Source organism: Polypterus senegalus, chromosome 3 (genome assembly GCF_016835505.1).
Source record: "Polypterus senegalus isolate Bchr_013 chromosome 3, ASM1683550v1, whole genome shotgun sequence".
Lineage (NCBI taxonomy): Eukaryota > Metazoa > Chordata > Cladistia > Polypteriformes > Polypteridae > Polypterus > Polypterus senegalus.
The window spans coordinates 121791230-121815157 of record NC_053156.1 but is presented as its reverse complement, the minus strand read 5'-3'; the positions used below and the strand labels follow the sequence as shown (position 1 = coordinate 121815157).

The following is a 23928-nucleotide window of genomic DNA, read 5'->3' as shown; positions in this document are numbered from 1 at the left end:
TTCTAAAACTTTCAACATTAAATGTATATCGTATCTGTATGTGAAACAAAGAACATGTACCACATTCACTTTTAATTCAAAAAGAAAGCCTTTATCAACCTACAGTATGTAAATAAATTTAAAAAAAAAGAAAAAAAAAGAAAATGACAAATGGCCAGCAAATTGTAAGAAAAACGCATACTGAGGGCATACCTCCATTGTGTTATATTTAATGTAGAAGTGACTAGCAGTTCTACCCAGATCTGTTGATGAAAAATATCCTGTCCTCTCTTCAAATCGAATCATTCTAGCTTTATCAAGCTTTCGGCCTGACTCCTTTACAAGTTCTGTACGGTAATTTTCCAAACTTGGGTCCATCTACAAAAGAGAACGTTTTTATAAATTCAGTTATATAAATATTATTATTTTAAAAAAAGACAGCTCAGGATTGTGGAGTTGGTCCAAATTGTATACTGTTAAAGTAACAAAACAAAAAATAATGAGAAGATCAAAATGAACACACTTTTCATACATTTTTTAAAAATATTCATTATATTGTTAAAATATAAAAATTGCAATTTAGAAAAATAAAACCAAACTCTGGTCACTATGTTTCCAACCTTCGGGAGAGACCTCTACAGACATCTGCAATATGCCATGAAATAAGTTAAAACATATAGTTTCACTGAGACACAAAGTACACAACTTTAAAATGAATATTTTTAAAAATTGCTTTAATCTTGGGGGAATCCTTTCAGTTTAGTTATTTAGAAATTATTTTCCAAAGTTACTTACAATTCAAAAGTGTATAATACTGTACTATAGTTTAAATTTGCATATCTGGAGCATTAAAAGGTTAAGTAATTTACTCAGGGACAAACAACATTTCAGTGGGCTGGCTGAATTACCTAAATTATGGTTCAAAATTGGAGTCTCTTGGCTACACTCCCTAAATTCATAGCTTATTTTCAAAGAAATAATCAAAAATATCACTATGGCTGATATAATATTATGCTGAAAAAAAGTTTTAATGAAAGATTATACAATGCAATATTCTTTACAACCCATATAAATAATACATAAGGTTACAGATTCAATATTTTACCACTGTAATTAAGTTCCTCATACTGTTATTATTTGTGGGTTTTTTTTAAGGATCATATGGACAAATGATGTTAAAACACACTATTTTAAAAACAAGCTTGTTGTCAATAACATATTTATTATGTTTCTTTGGAATGTTTTTACTTATAATGAAGTTTAGGAGCGTGAAATAGAATTGAGATGTAGTAACTGTGTAATTAGCCAAATAGTCAATGAAATTTGTAAATTGTTTTTATCTACATATAATTATTCACAATTTTTATCATTGTGGTTCTATAACAAAACTAAATCTAGGGGAATTGCTTGAATAATATTACCTGATATATTTTGTGATTAATGCCATAGGCTAGAGGATTAACTCTCATTCGCACATAGAGGTATGTGTAGCTAAGCCATTTTACTGCTTCATCCACATTTGTTACCGTTCCCAATGCAACCTAAAAGGATAAACAAAGATTGAAAGACAAAAGCAGATTAATACATACAGCAGTTGAAAAATAACAGACTAGAAATAACACATGTAAAGTGCTATTTGATCTTGGATGGTATAATAAAGAGTTATCAGTAGATAAGTATGAACATAAAACACTAGTTTTAAATTTAACATCCTACAATTATCAACATTTAATTTTTGCCTAACTAATCAAACTAACTAAATACCTATGCAAACTAATTTCCTACAGATGAAGCCCAATAATTTGCCAAAAGCAGTGATAAAATATACACTGCATTATCACAAAATCCAAAGAGTATAATTTTCACCATTAGGCAAAGGAAAATGCCAGCCATCTATCTCTTCAGTTTCAAATCCATGATAGAAGTAGACAGTTCTCCTTCAGAGCTATAGAGTCCTCTTATGTGCACTGTCTTTTGTGGAGTTTTTCCTTTTCTATCATTTAGTGTGGGTTTTCTCTGAGTACTTAATGTTATTTCAGTGTTCAAATATTTAACAATGCAGGTGTAAGAGAGAATAAAGAAACACAATTCACTTATAATATTTTACATTTTCATTTATAAATATTTAGTTCATATGTTATATGAGAACTACTAATGGTGTTCTAGCTACTACCTTTTATTGACCAACCTAAGCACATTAACACATTTTTGAGTATAGGATATATTCCTAAATTAGATGTAATGTAGAAAGTGTGTGGAATGCAGCACCACTGTTATGTAAAGATGTATTTACTTGGGTAGCTCTGGGCTGTTGTGATCCAGCATCCTGTGTTTCAATTCCACCTTGGGCTGCTGTCTGTATAGAATTTATCAGTTCTCTCTCTGCCCTCTGGGGTGGAATGGTGGCTCTGAGGCTAGGGCTCTGCACTAGCAATCGGACGGTTGCCGGTTCAAATCCCGTAAAATGCCAAAAGGGAATCTGCTCTGTCGGGCCTTAACCTGCAATTGCTCCATTCTGGGCAATCTGCATCCATCCCTGCATCCCTCCAACCTGCAGAGAAAAACTTGGGGGTTGGTAGCAGAATTGGCACTCCGGCTACCATTAAAAAAAACCTCACACTGTTCCGCTCCATCTGAACTAGTGTGGTGCTGAGGTATCACCCACTGCACTCGGGTCCTAATCTGGATCCTGAGTTGGTTTGTCGTAAAGTGGGTGCGGCAATGTTCTGTATTAGTGCATGCTCCTAACCCCTCTCTCTCTGTCCTCTCTTTATCTTGGTACTCTGGTTTACCTTTCAAATACCAAAGATGGGCAGATCAGATTAACTTACAATTCAAAATTAGACATGTGCAAATATGAGTGTGGGTATATGCTTCAGTTGGTTCTGCAATGGACTAGTGCCCTCTACTGGGTTTATTTTGTCTTTAGCCTTATGCTGCTGAAATAGGCTATGGCACTCTGTAACCCTCAATTGTATTGAGCAAGTTTGATGATGTTACATCAGTTATATGTTGAAAGCAAAAAGTATGCCCTAAAGATAAAAAAAAGAAAAGATATTCATACAACAGAACGAATTTGCACCAGCACACGAATAAAAACATTCACTGCAGCTTAAAAAACACACATTTTATCAAATGAGATGCTGCATGATTTACATTTTATTATGTCTGATGTGTTAAGATAATCAATCAAGCAAGTTCATATCAGAAATTACTAAAATACTCAACCCTTATTTTAATAAATACAGAAACTGTATCAAGCATGTTAACTTTTTGGAAGCTGATAATTTCTCTTAACTGAAGTAGGTAGTATGGATTTACTTCACTTACAGTGAACTGAAATGATCAAGATGCACAGAAAGGACACCCAGCTGGAGTCTTCCCTGTAGAGGTTCTGGTTGCCAAGCAGCCACTGTTTATATAGCCTACAGTTTCTTTTTTCTGCTGATCTGTTTCTTATTTTGCAAAAAGTTGAAGGTAACATACAATGCACCTGAATATTCTGTACTTGAGCTACAGTATGGTTTCATACTTTTTTGAAGGGATTCCTTCATTTAGCTTAATTGGAAAGTAGAATGTAAAGCATCCTGGTTTAGGGTGATATACAAATTTAAAAAAATGATTAATACAGTTTAAAACGGCCACAGCAAACAATGCTGTTTTTCTTAGAAATGATTAGACTAAACTTAAAAGCTAACTATGCACCAAAAAGAGTTACTTTAATTTATAATTAACTATCCAAATCTAAATAGTTTTTTCACAATACATTGAATTAAGATGAATTTCCCATAGCACAATCACTAACACAGTGCATGTTACAGCTCTTTATTGTATTTTCCGAAAGCATAAATGATCTGATTAAGTAATATTATAATGAAAGCATACAGGAGGTAGCATTTTGCATCTGATTTGAAACCTAGGAATATTGAAATCAAGCAGAAAAAAACAAGAATGCAAAAAACAGTCTTCTTTAAATATTATTATCTTATAAATGAGACACAGGAAACCAATCAACTTATTAAAGAAGGCATTTATCCATGCGGATATTAATGGAAATCTGATGAAGCAATTTGAAAATGCTCCTTTAATATTTGAATGTGCTTTTTGTTCAGTTTCAAGTTTGACCACACACTGGTTAGGTCTGGAGCCCAACAACCATCAACTTATCATCTATACTAATAAAAGGCAAAGCCCTCACTCACTCACTCACTGACTCATCACTAATTCTCCAACTTCCCGTGTGGGTGGAAGGCTGAAATTTGGCAGGTTCATTCCTTACAGCTTCCTTACAAAAGTTGGGCAGGTTTTATATCGAAATTCTACGCGTAATGGTCATAACTGGAAGCTGTTTTCTCCATTTACTGTAATGGAGATGAGCTTGAACGCCGTGGGGGCGGAGTTTCGTGTGACATCATCACGCCTCCTACGTAATCACGCAGTACATAGAAAACCAGGAAGACCTCCAAAAAGCGCTGAAGAAAACATGCATTATATAATTGAGAAGGCAGCGAAACAATAAGAAGCGAGCGAGTGACATATACAACCATGTTCATGAGTTCTGCTACTTCGGAAACAAAGCACGATGTAAACCTACACTTTAAATTAAGTTCATAGACAGGCTGCGCTGGCGTTTGTAATTTAGTGCCTGCCCATATAAGGCCGTCCGCCAGCGGCAATCCAATAGCAAACTGCCACTAAATATTCACGGGTGAAGGACTGTGTTTATGGAGAGGAAGATGAGATGGTCAGGGTGGTGTTTGACACAAACTCAGCGAAACTGCGAGAGAAAGTTTTAAGTGCCAGGACTAAGGTAACATTAAATACAGCCACGGACATAGCACGAGATGGCACCAGCACAGCTGGGAACCTTCGATGCATGTACACGGCGGCTCACGTGAACTGGCGCAGTGCACAGATAAAAGCAACAGTTCCAAAGGCTGAACAAAACGAATTACACAATTGAAAAGGCAGCAAAAATATGAAGCGTCTGATAAGCATATTCATAAATCCAGCTACTGCGGAAACAAAACACGGTGGAAAAAGTCAATGTCCGCTAAAGGAAGACAGTGTAAAAAAACCCGTGCATGCAGTGTGTCAGGTCTCAGATAAAGAAGAAGGCGAGCTGTTTATTGATGCAGTAAGAAAGCGAATCGATGAAAGAAACCTGTCATCTTTACAGCGATTGACAAACACGGAATGTAACTTGAACACAACACATCCTACAAATACGAGCCTGATTGAAAGAAATAATGATAATCAAATCCTTGATGACAGCAACACTCAGTAACACTCACAAAACAAATACTGTATATTGACAGTCATGTTACGTTATTTTTAAAATGTTCCCTTTTCTTTTCTAGCTTTTTAACACACTACTTCTCGCTGCGATCGCGGGTATATATATATGTATATATATATCCCGATCTACATACTCGAATAATGGATACTTTATTCGCCATCAATGATTGTTTTGGTAAAGCCATACTCAGTGTATTCATTAGATGAGCGGTAAAAAGTAAGAGCGAGGGAGGATGCAGGCTGTAGTGCGCGTCAACTCTATCTGAATTGCGATCACATTTCAAAAATATATCTTTTCAAGTTCTATTTAGTCCATATTTGTCAAACTCAAGGGCCACGGGCCACATCCGGCCGGCGTGTAATTATATCCGCCCGAGATCATTTTATATACTGTATTATTGTTATTAATGGCCCAGGTATATGAAGCGCTGGTAACACAATAAACTACAGATCCCATAATGCAGCGCTTCAGCTGCCTTGCCGAACACTTACGCGTTAATCAAGTCTAGCTTATGATGCTGCAAGTTATTGCGAAGCTAGCTCACACGATGCTGAGAGAAAAGTTCATTCTGAAAATAGAGCCTTTAAAAAGCGATGGGAGGCTGAGTATATGTTTACTGAACCCGTGTGTCTCATTTGTGGAGCTAATGTGGCTGTAATTACAGAATTTAATCTAAAGGCGGCACTATGAGACAAAACATCAGGGTAACCTGAATGCAATGCAGAAGATACAGAAAGCAGAATAATTAAATAAGAATCTGACACTTCAGCGGACGTTTTTAACCGTGCACAATCACAAAGTGATTTCAAGTGAAGCTGCTTTTATGGGAGACACAAATGCACCAGTGCACCTTGCCCCACTTTCCCTGTTGCCAAGTAATGTTAAACCAAGTCGTCACTACGGTGTTCCCAAATCGCACTTTGCTGATAAACTGGCGCACTGAGTTTGCACGGCGCTTTGGTGACTTTGAAGAACAAAAAGTCCGTCTACATGCGGCTCGAACCTTGTGCATGTTTGGTAGCACATATCTGTGTGAGAAGCTCTTCTCAGTGATAAAGACTAACAAAACAGCACACAGGAGTCGCCTCACTGATGAGCACCTGCAATCCATCCTGAGAATCTCCACAACACAGAACCTCACACCAAACATAAACGAATTTGTTGCCAAAAAAAGATGCCAGGCGTCCAGCTCTAAAATGACATATGAGCAAAGACAACTGAATGATTTGATTTGTTATTGCTGAAAGGAACACATTTTATTTATATTTCCAGGTTTTGTTATGCAGCATGTTCATATTTGAATTTGTATAATTTTGACAGGATATATTTTTATGGAGAGCAAAATCTTTTGGGATATTTAAAATCTAAGTTTATTTTTATATAAAATTACATAAGAGTAAAGAAATTTGAATGTTTGTTCTTTTAACATTTACTTTATTTCTAACTTGTATAATTTAGACAGGATATATTTTTATGGAGAGCAAAATATTATAAGTTGTTTAAGGTTTGAGTTGATTTATTCAGGAATAATATTCCTGTCTGTTTTTACCATTCCTACCAAAGATATTTCTGTCGACTAAATAAAAATTCCTTCTATTTAAAATTTAAATAGAACTTGAACAAATCGATAGTTCATAATATCCACGCAGACTTGCGTAAGGCGGAGTTATCCATTTTAACAAGCAGCGTATTGCACTGATCTGAAATAGCTGTGTGTGTATATATGTAGATATGTATGTATATGTATATATATGTTTATATATGTGTGTGTATGTATATATATATATGTATTTGTGTGTGTATGTATGTATGTGTGTATGTATATGTATGTGTATATATGTAGATATATATATGTATGTATATATGTGTATATGTATAGATATGTATATATATATGTTTATGTGTTTGTGTGTAAATATATATATATATATATATATATATATATATATATATATGACAACAACACTCATCACTCACAACAGTGACAAAACAATTACATTGACAATCATGTTACGTTATTTTCAAAATGTTTCCTTTTCTTTTTCATTGCTTCTTTAACACACTACTTCTCCGCTGCGAAGCGCGGGTATTTTGCTAGTTTTAAATAAGTTCCAGTACCATCGGGGTTAGAAATCATGTACAAGGTGTTTTCAGTGATTGTAGGTTAGTTTTTAACCTAGGAACACTGAAGATCATCATCTGAAGTGAATTATTACTTTCTCCTGGTCGCTTAATAACAGCTTTGTTAACAAAAATCTGTCAAATTACCAATACATGCAACTGTATACAAAAGAAGGAAATAAACAATTTAATAATAATACAATTTAATGTTTATATTAAACCTGAAATTCAGGACTAAATTTACTTCATTATCACCGTAAACAAAATAACAAAAAAATCAGAGTTAAAAAGTAAAATCTTTAAAATACTAAATTCATCTCCACTAGTGGTTTTATATTTAACTTTTTCAGAATTTTTATACTGAGAACAAACAACCTATGTTGTTCATACACTTCCTTTTTGAGATATAACTTTTTTTCTCTACAAAATAATGTACAAGAGGGCTGTTTACCTAGAAGATGATACTTTTTGGTATGGTGCCCTTCTGGTTTTCTGATGGTAATTTTAGTTATTTGCAACATCATGTAAGAGGGAATTTAACTGAATTTCCTACAAAGCTGAATGATTTTCAGAAAAGATTTACAGACACTATATAATGCCACAAAAAATATTACATATACTTTTACACTTCATTTAAAATCAAATTACCTCTAATAAGGTAAAGATCAGATCACTAAATTGTAAATTATTATATCTATTGTCACACATGTGTGCATGGGAGGCAGCTAAAAGGTTCAAAAGATGGTAATTCCTCGACAAACCAGGGGATGGCAGAGTGCACTAATCCATGATCTTTTCCATTAGCAGAACAATTATGGGCAATTCTGCTTGGGTCCGATGGCGTCAATTCTGGTTCTAGCATCAAGACATCACTTTTGGTTTTGTGCCAAGCCCCGAGGACACCACTTCCGGTTCCTGCCTGGTGACATCGTTTCCCATCTACCTTACATATAAGCACCATGTTTTCCTGTTCTTGTGTTTTTTTTTTATGGACTAATCTATATCAATTTGAACCACATCTTTGCTACATTTTTTGCAGCCAATTGCAAGTATATAGGCGGCTGCCACCAAACCTCTTTCCGTGTTGTGTGGATCATTTACACTGTATTGAAGAAACTGTTTCAATATTTAAGGTCAAGAATGTTCAGATGGCTTTTAAAACTGATAAAATAGCAGCACTGCATAAACACTTTGCTTTTCTAAAAATACTAATTTGAAACAGTACAATGAATGGCTCTACCCCTGTCCGGCACAAAAAACCCTCACAAACATCAACAGCACTGACTTTAATAAATAAGTGAGGTGTTAAGTAATATGTTGATTACCAGTTAGCAAGTGGCTCATGAGTGCAATCACAGAATACTAGCCTAATCTATTAATAGACATCAAGTACAAGAGCTGCCAAACATATTTTTTGATTTGTAGTTTCATCATACAATGATACATGGAATTTACTTATGCATTGTCAAATAGTTTATCACATAGAGTACTTACTTGACTGCAATAAATTGCACTTTTTTTGAACAATGGCAAGACACATTGACCTGAATAGCAGATAAAATATTGTTTTTAGAGTAGACAGATTTCGCTTTGTTATTTTCAACACACAAGACCTTAATAATGTTATACAAGAATAGGCCGAGATGACATTTTTGTATCAAATAGGGAAATGTGGAGAGGATTGAAAGGAGCGAATATTTTTTTTTCTTATCAATCTTTCATTATGAGGGATATTAAAGCCAGTGAGTTGCCATAGATTTTCAACAGATGACCCATTCACAAAAAAAGTTGAGATTTTTGAGCAGCTAAAGCTCCAAAATATTACTACAGTGAACAACCTCTCCACAAATCACAAACACATCCTTTGCCCACCTTCCTATAACATCATATAACATGCACTTTGACAGCATGGACAAAAAAGCAACTTAGGAAGCAACAATACAAAAATCTGCAAATAATCTGTCATGAAAGTAATTCTTAAAAATCAACTGCTGAGAAGAGGTCCTGCAGTAAGGCATGAACAACTGAAAAGGAGAACAATCCAGTGGGAAGCTGCTCAAGCACTAACAGAAGAAGGGTAGATAATGGCACAGGATTGATGGCTGATATATCAACACCTCTAGAATGCAGAAAGCTTGAATGTTATCAAAATGGACTGTTTCTGTTCTTAAAAGTTAAAGCAAGTCATTAATTTTAATTTACAAGAGACATATGTCTCTGGTTTCATTAATATAGTATTTTTCACAGGCTAAGAAAACAATGAGTGTACTATCAAAACCTTCAAAAACAAAAAATAGTTAAATAAGTTTAAATCATAATACAGGCATATACATTTTAGAACAAATTTGTAGCATGATTAGACAGCCCAAAAAATTTATTCAAAGCAGCCGCTCACAGTAAACATAAAGAACTGCATAAAACTCTTTAGCACCTTGGTAGAATATACAAGAGTTTAAAAAAAACAGCAAGGTTCAAAAAATGCAAGATCCTCTTTTGCACCGGTGTAACAAGCCTATAAGAATTCCCTTTGGCTCGTACATTACAGGCTGCATCAAAGTATAGAAACGGATCAAGGCTTAAAACTCTCATTTACAACTCAAAAGTTTTATCCTCAAAATACTAAGAACTTCATTGTGAAATCAGACATAGTAAAAACAAAAAAAAATCAAAATAATGATAAAAAAATATATACTGTATATGCTGCACAATGTTAATAATGTGATTGTTTTTTGCAAAACACTAACAATATACTACAATAGGGAAGACTCGTGAAAAAAGCCTCCTGAACAGAGCAGCATATGGCCTCAGCACCAGTTTACACATATAAATGAGTGCTCTGAAAGCAAAACAGAGGAAAGTTCAGCAGCAAATGCAATGTAGCCATTATAGTTTTTATGCTATGTGAAATCAGCAAGAGAAACGTCTATTAAGGACATGCCTATGAAACACCATTGGTACTTTGCAAACAATTCACAATACACACATTTTACTGGTGATGGAAAGATTAACATTTGAAATAAAAACTACTGTAAATGACTTAGTTTTCATTAACTGTTAAGATTGAAAATCATTTCATATTAAAAACAAAGATAGAAGTGGAGCACTGAGACAAAACATGGGTAACATATAAAAGCACATCCTGAAGAAAAAAATAGTATTCATCCTTAATTTAAAACATTGCTACCGAGTCATGTTTTAGTAAGAAGAGTGCCCTTGTACAGTAAAAGGTCTCATACATTAAACATCACACTGCAATGTGGAAAGAACTTTGAATAAGTGCTATAGCCCTGGGCTAAAGAACCTCATCCAACTAGGCTTTAATCAGGGTTTTTTTCTGTTGTTATGCAGTTTCAGATACAGCTGTAATGCACATAAAGGTGGAATGTGTGTGTGTAGAAAACAAATAATAATAAGAGCCCTGAATAGTGAAGAAAGCTCTGTGCTTAGTTCAATAAAAGAAAAATACTTCCATATTTTCTCATTTCTTTTACATATTATTAAACAAATGTAAAAATCAGAGAAGTTATAAGAAACTCAAATGTTGGACAACATGGTTTTAAGTGATCTTAAGGTTAATTTTTACACTTTCACAGTTGTTTCAAATTGTGGTCATGGAAGGGTGTCTTCCACCACCTGCTGGAATACTGTGACTATTGCAGTGAAGCAATCTACTTCAGAGCTTTCCAAAATAATCCAGGAGATAATATTGAAGAAAAAGCATGAGCTGAATAAAAAAGTACTGAGTATCAAAACGTGTGGTTGCGTACTGTTGCAATACTTCTTCCCAGTGGTTGCTGTTTTATGTCAATAAGACAAATTGCCTGGCAGAACAGAATAATGTCTTGTAGAGACTACACTGATGAAGAAATCTCACATTCAGAATACTCTTCAAAGTAATCCATGGAAAGGAAAGCCTTATTTAGAACCTTTTTATGAGTGCTTTATTGCAATCTATCTTTACTGCCAAACAGCTTCTATTTCATGATGTTGAGATAAACATCCCCAGGAGAACTGAAAAGTTTTGTTTTCTACTTAGAAATATCACAAGTATTCTTTCAACAGGTCAGTTTAAATCCTGAATTTTCCAAATAATGATGTAACACTGACTGTCATTCATATTTCATTTTATAAAATTAAAAACAATTATCCAGATGTGCCACTTGGTCTTTGCATTCCTTTTCTTCATATTTAACAACATACAAATCTAATTGATATATATGCAACTCAAAAAACTCCTCAACTGCTCATTAAGACTATGGATCATACTGACAAGCACATTAGACACATTTTGTTTTTGTTACACACACACACACAGACAGACATACAAACACAAACCATAACTTTCTCCTACCTGCATAATCCTACTTAAGGCCAAATCAATATCAAGACAGCACTGGGCACAAAGCAGGAAAAATCCCAGGACATGGTGCTAGTCCATCACATGACATATTCAAATAAACACCAAGATGTACACTTACACAGGAGCCCATCTGGCAACACAAATTAGCATAACTAGCGCTTCAAATCCAAACAGACAATGTCCAGATGCATTATTTGAACATATGATTATGGGTATGTGTATCAGCAACATTAACTATTGTGCTAACATGTCACCCTACATTGAATATTCAGTTTAGACAGTGAAATGTGATTTTGTATTGCCTTTTTGAATGGTCTTTAAACTTTTATTGAAGAAAATGATTTTAAAAAAGTGTTTAAACTTGACATTACAGGAGCTTAGATGCCAGGCAATAGAGAGCAAGCGTCAGAGTGACAACACCCAAAACACACTGGCTCACTAAAACCCAACTTTCTTTTAAAAATCTGTATTTTACCACTTTACCTCTTGCCTTTGTAAAAGAGAGAACAAGCACAAATATAAATGTATATTTATTAAAAAGAAACCACATCTTTTTTCAAAATTGTGAATACAAAGCCTTTAAATTACACATAAATGTCTAATCAGATAAAGCACTTGGAAGATTTTCTTTTGTTTCATCCACAGATTACATTTAGGTTTTGTGCTATTAGTTTAATTATAAATAGATACACAATCAGCCTATGCAAATTAGATTAACATAAAACTGCTGACAGAAATCAGTTGGTGTTGTAGTCCATTACTAAAATGACTAATAGATATCACTTAAATAAATATAAATTACTATTAATAATGTAACTACATTTACAAACTGCAACATGTATCAGTAAACACTGATAATGGCAACCACAAATCATTTAAAATCTAAATGTGCTTTTCCACCTATCTGGGAAAATAACATGTTTCCTGCATATACATATTAAATGTTACTTTACTATAAACCAAGGAAAAGATACTGTATGTCTGATCAACCTAAGTATTTTCTATTCAAAAATAATATTAAATATTTAACTCTTGATTTAATTAACCTTGCACTGTACCTGTGGTGCAGTTTAAAGTTACTATACAAGAACAAACTGAAAAATCAAAAATTTCATTAGTTTCTTCTAATTAGTTTAGTCTTTTCACAGTTGTAGTTCATTGTACTTGTGTTAATAGAATATAGCAACACCATTTTAAGCAGGATATATTCAAGTCAAGCCATTGAAAAATACAGTATATTAGTATGATAATGTGAACAAAGTGTCTGTTTAGTGGACAGTCCTGCATGTCGTCTTCTTCTTTCGGCTGCTCCTGTTAGGGGTTGCCACAGCGGATCATCTTCTTCCATATCTTTCTGTCCTCTGCATCTTGCTTTGTTACACCCACCACCTGCATGTCCTCTCTCATCATATCCATAAACCTTCTCTTTGGCCTTCCTCTTTTTCTCTTGCCTGGCATCTCTATCCTTAACATCCTTTTCCAAATATATCCAGCATCTTTCCTCTGTCCAAACCAACGTAATCTCGCATCTCTGACTTCGTCTCCCAACTGTTCAACTTGAGCTGACCCTCAAATGTACTCATTTCTAATCCTGTCCATCCTCGTCACACCCAGTGCAAATCTTAACACCTTTAACTCTGCCACCTCCAGCTCTGTCTCCTGCTTTCTGGTCAGTGCCACCGTCTCTAACCCATATAGTATAGCTGGTGTCAGTGGACAGTGCTTTACTGACAAGTGATAATGTTGATTGGTTTTGTTTATATCTCTGTTTAGGCTAAATGAAAAAACTATTAAAGAAAGCCATGCAAAACTGACATAAGTTTCATTTTTTAAACAGAAGACTTAAAATGATCAGACATATTAAATGATAGATAGATAGATAGATAGATAGATAGATAGATAGATAGATAGATAGATAGATAGATAGATAGATAGATAGATAGATAGAGTTTGAGTACCACCTAGTGGTTAGCTATAGTAACAAACAATGGAATCAGGAAGTACTCAGACCTTTTCACTTTTTCAACATTTTGTTATTTTGTAGGATGTACTAAATTTTACATCCATTTTTCTTCACATCAAGCAACACTCAGTACCCCAGAAAAACAAAAAAGAAAACAAAATTTTAGAAATTTTTGCAAATTTAATAAAAATAAAAAACTAAAATATCACATTGAGAAAAGTGACCCTTTGCTATGACACTTGAAATATGGCTCAGGTGTATCCCATTCTAATGATCATCGTTGAGATGTTTCTGCACCTTGTCTGGAGTTCACCTGTGGTCAATTCAGTTCACTGGACATTATTAGCCAAGGCACACATATGTCTATAGAAGGTTCCACAGTTGATAATGTGTGTCAGAACAAAAATCAAGCCATGAGGTCAAACATTTCCGTGTAGAGCACTGACACTAGTTTGTGTTGAGGCACTGAACTGGGGAATGGTAGAAAACGTTCCTGCAGCACTGAAGGTTCCCAAGAGCACAGTTGCTTTCATAATTCTTGTCACAAACCGAAGAAAACCTCAGGCTGGAATTGCTGCCAAAGGTGCTTGAAGGAAGTATTGAATAAAGGATTGGAATACTTGTCAATGTGATATTTCAGATATTTTAATACATTTGAAAAAATTTCTAAAATCATGTTTTCACTTTGGCATTCTGGTGTCTTGAGTGTTGCTCAATATATTGTGGAAAAATGAATGAAAATGATTTCCGCAAAAGACATATCAAAATATGAAAAAAGTAAAGGGGGCAGAATACTTTATGAATCCATTGTATGTTGTCATATCCTAGAAATACATTTTCTATAAGTATGCCCGTTTCATTTTAAACTGTATAATAAAAGTGTTTAAAGTATTTTAAATATTATATTATTTAGGTTGTGTATAAAATTATCATAATCTAATATATACTGTTGATCAGAATATAATTTATTAACTTTTCAATGGCTGAATATCTGAACATACTGAACTAATTGCCTGTTTACATGACACCTCTGCATTGGCAACAATTATTTTATTAAATAGTACTTTTAGACACATACGGACAATAGCCGCACAAAAACAATAAAACCCCTGTAGCTGATTCCACAGAATAAGTAAATACTATGCATTCCATGAATATTTATGTGGATTTTCTATTGATAATCTGGATTATTTCATTGGTTCAAAGAGATGCCATTTAGGGGAGTTAGATCAGTAACTGATTGTGTATGTCTTTGAAATTAGTTCCGGTAAGGCGGGCATGTGAAATTTTATGATGCATGTTATCTTTTATTTATTTTAGGGTTCAGTACAGTGCTACAGTGCACCGCCTACAGTAAGTCACCAAGCACCTTACTTAAATAATGGATAAACCTTTTACTTTTCATTTGTTTCCTTTTTGTGCTTCTTTCAATGTGTACAGACTCACACAAGAAGGATACATTTTACACCAATCAAATAAACAAACAAGGAAGCAAACATGCAAACAAATTAATAAATTAATGGTCCCTCCTGGCCTTATCCTTATATACACATTAGATGGTCCAATAGTGCTTCTTACACATACTGTATAACCTCACTTAAGTTGTTCAAGCTGTTATTATTATTTTTATTATTATTATTTTGCTAGAAATCCTGAGCTCTTTCTCACTTTTGAGAAGGCTCTGGAAGTTTATATATACTTACTTGGGAGGTTACCTGTCTAAGGTCTATTAGTTAGCCAAAAATAACTTAAGACTGGTATATTCTGTGTCCTTTTAAAAAATAATTTCTTGATGCACATTGAATTTTCAGACACAAACAGCTGCCATTCCTTCTCACTTTTGGCCTCTAAGTCTGTTAGCTTTATGCTAATTAGCAAGGCATTATCTTTAGATTGCAAACTAATTTCTTCTGTTCAGGAGTCTCCTTGGTGTTTTTTGTGACTATCCTACATCTGCCAGTTGCAAATGGGAGGCCTTTAGATTACAAAGGGGCCATCTCATCTAGGTGAGCCATAAACAACAACTCCCTTGTTCTATTGAAAGAGCTTAGTTTGAAACATCTTATGTAACTAGGTGAAATTTGAATTAGATACATCTACTTTAAATACATTTTCAGTAGTAACAATTCAAATACTAGATTTCTGTAATTTGTGAAGTTAAAATTAGAATTACAGATAAGATCAACTTCAACTATGGTCGATTAAATACACTGAAGATTAATATTAATCTCAGACAGTCAAAATGTAAATGCAGATACCTCTATGTTAAAGCTAAATCGCAAAATTGAATTCTAACTAGCTAAAACGTAATTACTGATAACCCTAAAGGAAAAAATGTGTGATTACATGGTTGTAGCTACTGAAGTTACAAATTAGAATGCTATATTAAATGTTACAATTGTTTGCAATATACAAGGAGTTGCATCTTTTGTTTAGTTCTGCAACATGTGTTTCACGCTACAAAGTAATATTTTTATTAACTTGATCTTAAAAAGATTAGTATGGATTTACCATATTTTTCAATCTAATAGTTCTGTTTTTTTCTTTTTTGGTGAACTGTATTGAATTTTATGTAGCTTTGTATTACCCTTTTTGTTCTCAATGCTCTAATGTACATTACATGATTGCAAAATATAATAAAAAGGTTTTTAAAAGCAGACCTTCAGATTATAAGGAAAAAAATAATTCAAAGGACGAGTCCTTAAAATAATTTAATAATTAAAATTTTTCAAATTGTACATTTTTATGTAACCTACTACAGGGGTGGCGAACTCCAGGCCTCGAGTGCTGCAGTGGCTGCAGGTTTTGATTCTTACCATCTTCTTAATTAGTGACCAGTTTTTGCTGCTGATTACTTCTTTTAATTAACTTGACTCAGGCCCCATAGATGTTTCTTTTTCTTTAATTAGCAGCCAAACAATAATAAGACAGAAAACAAGCCAACAACAACAACAACATTTATTTATATAGCACATTTTCATACAAACAGTAGCTCAAAGTGCCACCACATGACCAGCTCCTCTGTGCCCATTACACAATATCTGGAATTAAAGAGAGGTGATAGCCTTGGTAAGGTTGATCGCTCAGGTCACCAAAACATTTTGACAGTGCTCTTAGAAAGAACAGAAAAACAATAGCTTTCGAAATGTGTGCTGTGGCAGAATGAGAGCAGCAACAAGCTATGGAATTAAATAATGGGTTTAATTAACAGCAAGAATTGGCTTTTCATTAAGAAAGTGATTGGAGTGAAATTGGTTAGAATTTGAAGCCCAAGTTTAGCTGGTCATCTGTTAGCTCGTTTCACATCTCATTTCTGCTTGGCTGTCATTTAATGGAGAAAGGAATCAAATCAGAAGGCTGAACTCATTTAACAAGGCTATTAAAGTGATGGGGAAAAAGCTAATTTGCATTGAAAAACGGTCAACGATTAGGAAAAGGGTTAACATGAAAACCTGTAGCCACTGCGGCACTCCAGGCCCGGATTTCACCACCCTTGACCTACCATATTCACTTTCAAGTATATGAGCTAAAATCATAAGACACATACAAATACATTTTCAGACATCAAAATATTAGAACAAAGACATTTTGTAAAATGTTCAATAGACTTAAGTTTTCCAAAATAACTACAAAAGCTAAAAAATATTTAGAAACACATTTAATTCACTAATGTTAGGTTAGTATCTACAAAGTAACAGGCTTTTCCTCATATTAAAAAAATGTAAATTCTTATTTGAAACGTTACAATAAGAATGAGTTTGAGTATAGTAGGAAATGGATCAAAGAAAAAGGGGTACAAATTTCATATGTATGATGTGTTACAAAAAGAAATGTTATTCGGATGATGAATGTGAGATGAAAGTGACTGAGGCAAATTCAATGTTAAAAGCATCATAAGAGCAAAGAGTTTCAAGGGATGTTATTGTTTATTCACAGATGCTTAGAAATGAATCTCACCTTTCAGCAATGAGTACCTGTGTGAGATGATATGACCAGACTTTATTACTAAGACTACAATAACATAACTGCTATTCTGACCTTTTTAATATGAGTTTTGGATTCTAATTTAATGCTTTAGACAACTATAGGAGTTTTTAGAGAGAGCAATTAAAGAAGCAAAAATGAGTTTTACTGAAAAGGATAGAAATACTAGTAACCTGAAATAATGAAACAAAACGATCTGCCATCAATGAATACCTAAAGCATCTAAAATACAGGGGTCATTTAGTGTATTTTAAACAATCTTATTTTATCAACTTGTATATGCGTGCAGTCTTGCTAGTAAGAGTTGCCCTGAGTCACTAATGCACTTGTTTCAAAATTGAAGTAACCTTTTCAACTAAATAATAGTAATAAAGATATTACATCACATTAATGGGGTGCACAGACAGTATTAATGCTTACTGTCCAGGCTAAGCTGAACGTGAAATAACAACAACAGCATGATTAGTTTCTTTATTCAAAGGGGGAAATGAGATTTGGAATTAATCATTATACAGTAACAGGAGTAGTATAATGGTGATGGGGGACGAATGATAATTTCTGCAAACCAATAACAATTTATTTATACAATTCGTTTTCACACACATACAGTAAGTAACTCGAAGTTTTAAAAAAATGATAGATCACAAAGCAGTAAAACAAAAAAGTTTAATAAACAAATACTATGGTGAGATGGCTTTGAAGGGGGGGAAAATGAGGATACAGGAGAAAGTAAACTTCAAGAGGTTCCAAGGCCAGAAGTCTGCCAACCCCATGTGGACCCTAGAAGGCAGCAATATACAGTTCTGCATCCTATAGGTAGACCATTGATCTCTGTTGGGGAATATTTGCTCCTTTAAAGTAAAGTGAAAGCTTCCAGAGAATAAGACCTTCTTAGCTGCTTGAGCATGGAGTTGGGGGATGAATGAGAGCAGATTTTCAAATGGCAGAAAAAATATATACAGACACAAGGAGTGCTAATATTTTAACTACATCTTACTGATTCAAAATGTCTTTCAGTACAGTCAGTCAAAATATCAAATATTTCAAAAGACAAAATGGTGCTGAAACCTGAGTCAAAATATCACAACTGAATACAAGTGAAAGAGGTCATTTAATGCTACATATAAGTTAAAACTGTTGTGACATTTTCCTAAACATTTCTCTCACATTAATTCAGTTATAATAAATTACTTAAACATTATTTCAGAATTAATCTTGTCCACTAGGTGCACCAGAATGGGAACAGAAGCACTAAAAGATAATTATATTCAAAGAACACAACAATGGAAATTAGTATGTTTTCTACTTTGAAAATGGCAAAAATATACAAGAAAATTAAACATTATTACAGCTAGAGTGATTAAACTGCAATTAACTTAGTGCATCCATTAAACATGGTAAAAGATTTACTGCTTACATTTTTATGCAAGACAATTTTGGAAAATACTTAAGTCATAGAGATTAATGCATGCTGAAACAAAGTTAAAAAAATGAAACAATGCATTCATTCGGCTACTAGATGGCTCTGTTTGCTAGGTTTTCGGGCTTCTTTTTATATGTTATTACAAGAGAACAAATGGAACTCCATATACAAGGAAAACGAAAAGGAGTTTAGGTGTAGGAACTGTCAAAAGCAAAATGTCTAAAATGTAATGAGGTATTTTTCAGCAGTAACACACCAAATATTCTCCCAAAAGTTGTTATTGTTGTTTTTTTTTTAACCAAAAAGGATTTATATTTTGGCACTGCATTATTCATCATCTTTTTGCTTCCTCTTCACAAAAAATGTGAAGCTGAATGATTAGAATTTGTAGAGACAGTGCAATAGGAGTTAAAATCCATTAAAAAAACAATATTTTCAAATTAGCTTTTATATTAAAACTATACATACCGTATAGTATTTGGTACCACTGTTCATTCAAAAAGCACATCCCAAAATATGTGTAAATATTTCCAAACTCTGCAACTTGTGAAGCTATATAATATTTGTTTGATTATGGATTATTAATAAGACAATTTTTATCAAAGGTTACTTTAGCATATTCTGTAATAAACATATTATTTACTTTATTTAATCACTCTTACATTATCAAACATTAATGAGATTTACACTGAATGTAAATTAATATCCTTTATTTTTACATGTTTAATATAATACTTGCTAGTTGATTTTGGTCTCTTGTATAGTCATGTGAAAAAAATAACTTAAGACAACTAAATAAATACAGCAACTGATAATTCTGGTGAGGAAAATATTGATGGGAAATTATATAAAATCCAGCCTGATGAGGAATCAGTTCCCATAACACCTTGTATTCCAACTAAAAACATAACTGTAGGGAAAAAGAAAAGACTATAATTCAAATGATACCGTACTATAAATGCCATATGTTCTCATACAGTATATTGCCTCAAAAATATGTGAGGTCTCATTGAATATTGAATTAATGGAGAAAATATTGGAAAATTACCACTGGCTTAACCATCAGTTTCTCCAAATCAGTTTTATTTTGAAAGTGTTTTTCAAAAAGTGAATACTGTACAAATAGCCTTAAAAATAGTTACAAGAAAAAAAGCAATTACCGTATTTTTCGCTCCATAAGACGCACTTTTTTTCCCCAAAAGAATGGTGGAAATGTCTGTGCGTCTTATGGAGAAAATATTGCGTCACAGACTGTGATGTGTATTACCTGACAAAAGTCGACATCCAGGGGTAGAGGGCGACAATCAGCTGTTAATGGTGACAAAACTCACTATTACGTCACAGGCATTCCCTCTCTGCTTGGAGGAATGTTCGACTCATTGACTCTGCATTTAATCCTTGCGTGTGCGTGAGTTACGAAATGTAAACAATGGCAAGATGGCATCGACATCTCACAAGGGAGCAAAGAGAGTGCAGAAAACAAAATACTCAGCAGACGATGTTTTGCACATAGTCGGACTCTGATTTTTCAGAATCTGATTTTGTTGAGAGTGATCAGGAGATCGAGCAAGAGAGTGAGGAACTGGCATCAGCTGATCGTACACCAGCTGATGTTGCCCCAAGCTGAGCGCATTCGCGCAGCCGATGTACCTATGGCAAGGTTCATGTGGGAGGAATACCCAGACATTTATTAGCAGGAGCCAAACTGCCTACTGGACTTGACAAGACAGCATGGCTTGCTGTTGGACTCGACAGATTACCAGCCGCGGGACTACTTCAGGCTGTTCTTTCCTGAAGCTGCCTTTCAGCTACTGTCAGATGGGACAAACAGGTATGCAGAGCAACTAGACTAGACTGGTGATATAATTTCAGGGAGCATTGGTCCAAATGTGCTTTGTCCCCTGGTGGCTTTGGACAGGTTATGCTGCGTGATAGGTTTGTGCTCCTGCAAAGTGATTGTGAGCAACTCAGCTACATAAATTCTGACACTAGCGATGAGGAGTTCTTGGGGTTTCCAGAAAACTAGAAGAGTGCTTTATCCCTAAAGTCTCTCCTCATTTGTTAATGACAGTGATGATGGTTTTTAATACCGCTGTTGACTTTACATGGTTGAAATATTATTTTGCTATATTTTATTAAATATTTGTATACCATTTGGTTCAGAATTTTTTTTTCTTGTTTTCCTCCACTAAACCTAGGTGCATTTAATGGTCAGATGTGTCTTAAGGAGCGAAAAATACAGTAAAAGGGTCAATACTGAAAACAGAGACAGCAAACTAGTTACACACATACAGTACATGTTTGCACAGGCTTCATGGTTTTCAAAGGTATTGTAACTGTGGTTAAATTCTAAAATTTTACTGCCACTGAGTTTATGGATTTGATGGAATATGTATAAAGAATGGAAAGGAAAGAAATAGTGGTTCTCTTGAAGTAATAATTAGAAAATTGGCTATATGTACCAATTGTAAAAGAGCAGATTACTTGAAAGAAATAAGATGGACATTAAAGAAGACCTGTACCCACAGAAGACAGAGACCAAAAATAAAATGCAACATATTGAGAAGAACATGAAAAACTGAATTAAATTTCTCCTGTTTTTATATCTGATAAAAAATCCAAATTTTTGTTATCCAGTTCAGGAGCCAGGACCTTTCCAGTAGCACTGAGCAAAAGGTGGGAAGCATCCCTATAAGAAGTGCAATTGGATTAAATAAATTTAATAATGAAGCTTCTCATTAGAACAACAGACATATTAGTTGGAAAAGTACACTTGTTTTGGATTGACATTTTATTCTGAGTTTATAAAACTTCTGAACTCACAAAACATCAATTTTGACAAAAAGCTTGAAGGATGCTTGGTTTAGACAATAATTTTTACCTGAACTATACAACTTAAAAACAGCTTATAAAGGAATCAATAGCCCTGTGATTTCATTATAAAGTATTAAAAAAAAAAAAAGATGTTTTATCAGTATGCTTGAGTCTTTTCCGTTTTATAGAATGGTAAAATTAGTATCTTTAAATTAAACAGGAAGTCGAGCATATTTTTTGTGCCAGAGATTTAAAAATGTCAGAGCTGGCAGATGACATGTCTATTCTGGAAAGGCAAAAAAAAAAAAAAAACAAACTGGAAATACAAACTAAATTACTTATTTTTGTAATGCATCAGGCTTGAAATATTTACTAATGCAAAATTGTTTGCTAACAAAAAGTAAATGAACTGCATACATATAAAATTCCAGTAAAAGATTTTTTGAAAAATGTTCATCATTCAAAGTTGCACATCGTCCACATAGAACAAAGAAAAAAAATAATTTCTTAAATTATTCTAAATAGAAACCTGTTTTTGTTCTATTAAACAAAGACAGAAGGGGCATCTTTATTTCGCTTACTCTGCACTCTTATTGTTTTGATAAAAGGTACTATTTGTACATACAGTATATCAATAGATTTTTATACATTTCTGTGCAATATTAAACATTGGCATTATAGAAATAAATGTTATAGCCGGGGAAATAGCTACTGTGATGAGTGCATCAGAATAGCAACTCTAAAGGCTTTTTGAAACTGAAAGAGGAGCAGTGATAGAAGTAGTAGTATTGTCATATGTGGATTGAAATTCTTTATTTGCATGACCAACTAACATGTAACCATTCTTGATATTGTAATATACTATGGATGGTGTGGGGCCATTAATGATCCAACTAAGATCCACTCCTGCCATCAAACAATATGAAGATGGGGTACTAGTGGGCTGAAGAAAACAAACCGAAGAGACTATGCTACCGGAAAAACATTGCTTGGTCTGATGAATCCCAATGATCCCTTCTACTCTTCACTGATCAGAGGTAGGAGATACTGTATGTTGAGAACTGAATCCATCCTGTCAAAATTTTAAAAATGCAGGATTGTAGTGGTGTTATAAAGTTGCAAGCTATGTTTTTATTATCAAGTGTCTTTGTATAAGCAGAGTAATGTCTGAACTGAACAGACAGTAAACATCAATACCAATCAGGTACATATACCTTCATTACAGCAATGTACGAGTCAGGGAATTAGTATCCATAATGGGATACAGTTTCAGGAAATAATTACACTAAGCTGAATTTAAAAATAACTTTCTTGGCCAAATCTAAAGGTGATTTTACAAAGAGCCCATGAGATACTGCACAGATCATTTAAAATAAATTATTTGATTGGCAGAAGACAATATTTAGTAATTAAAATGTCTTTCCGTCTTCTCCATTTAAATGTCAAAAAATCAATTTACATTACATTAAAAGCTGAAATGGTTATAAAATATTCAAAATTTTTAAAAACAACCACATGTATTCATAACAAGGTTAGAACATACCAGTTGCACCTGTAGTGCTAATAAGGAAAAACCTAAACCTTTATCTTAAACTTAGGTTCCACATTGCCACAATCCATACTTGGAATAAACTGATTTTAGAAAAAGCTGAATGGACTGTATACATCTTTATAATATTTCACAATGAAACTGGTGTCACTAGAGCTGCCATACTTGAACTTATTAATAAGCTATGAACAACAGGGATTCTCTCATAGTGTATGTATACCCAGAATTATACCAAGAATGCCGAAGTGAACAAAAGATGCATTTTATTGAACTAAATACACTGAGGAATGGAATGAAGAAATGTATGATGTATGACAAAATAAAAAATAAATGTAAAGCAAACCTTATTACTTAACCCCTTTTGCAAGGTGAGATGATTTACTCATTTGCTCACCATATATGTTCACACTAAAGTTTCCCTTTTCAAACCCTGGAT

The 23928-nt window shown here is 33.8% G+C and overlaps 1 protein-coding gene across 1 annotated transcript in view; it reads right to left on the bottom strand.

The window, feature by feature from the left end:
• ascc3 (activating signal cointegrator 1 complex subunit 3) overlaps positions 1-23928 on the bottom strand; it is a 683087-nt gene that overhangs the window by 218289 nt on the left and 440870 nt on the right. The window contains exons 17-18 of the mRNA XM_039747862.1: positions 1401-1520; positions 193-357 (exon numbers count right to left, since the gene is read on the bottom strand). Coding sequence (XP_039603796.1) covers positions 193-357; positions 1401-1520 — 285 coding nt within the window. The remainder of the gene's footprint in view (positions 1-192; positions 358-1400; positions 1521-23928) is intronic.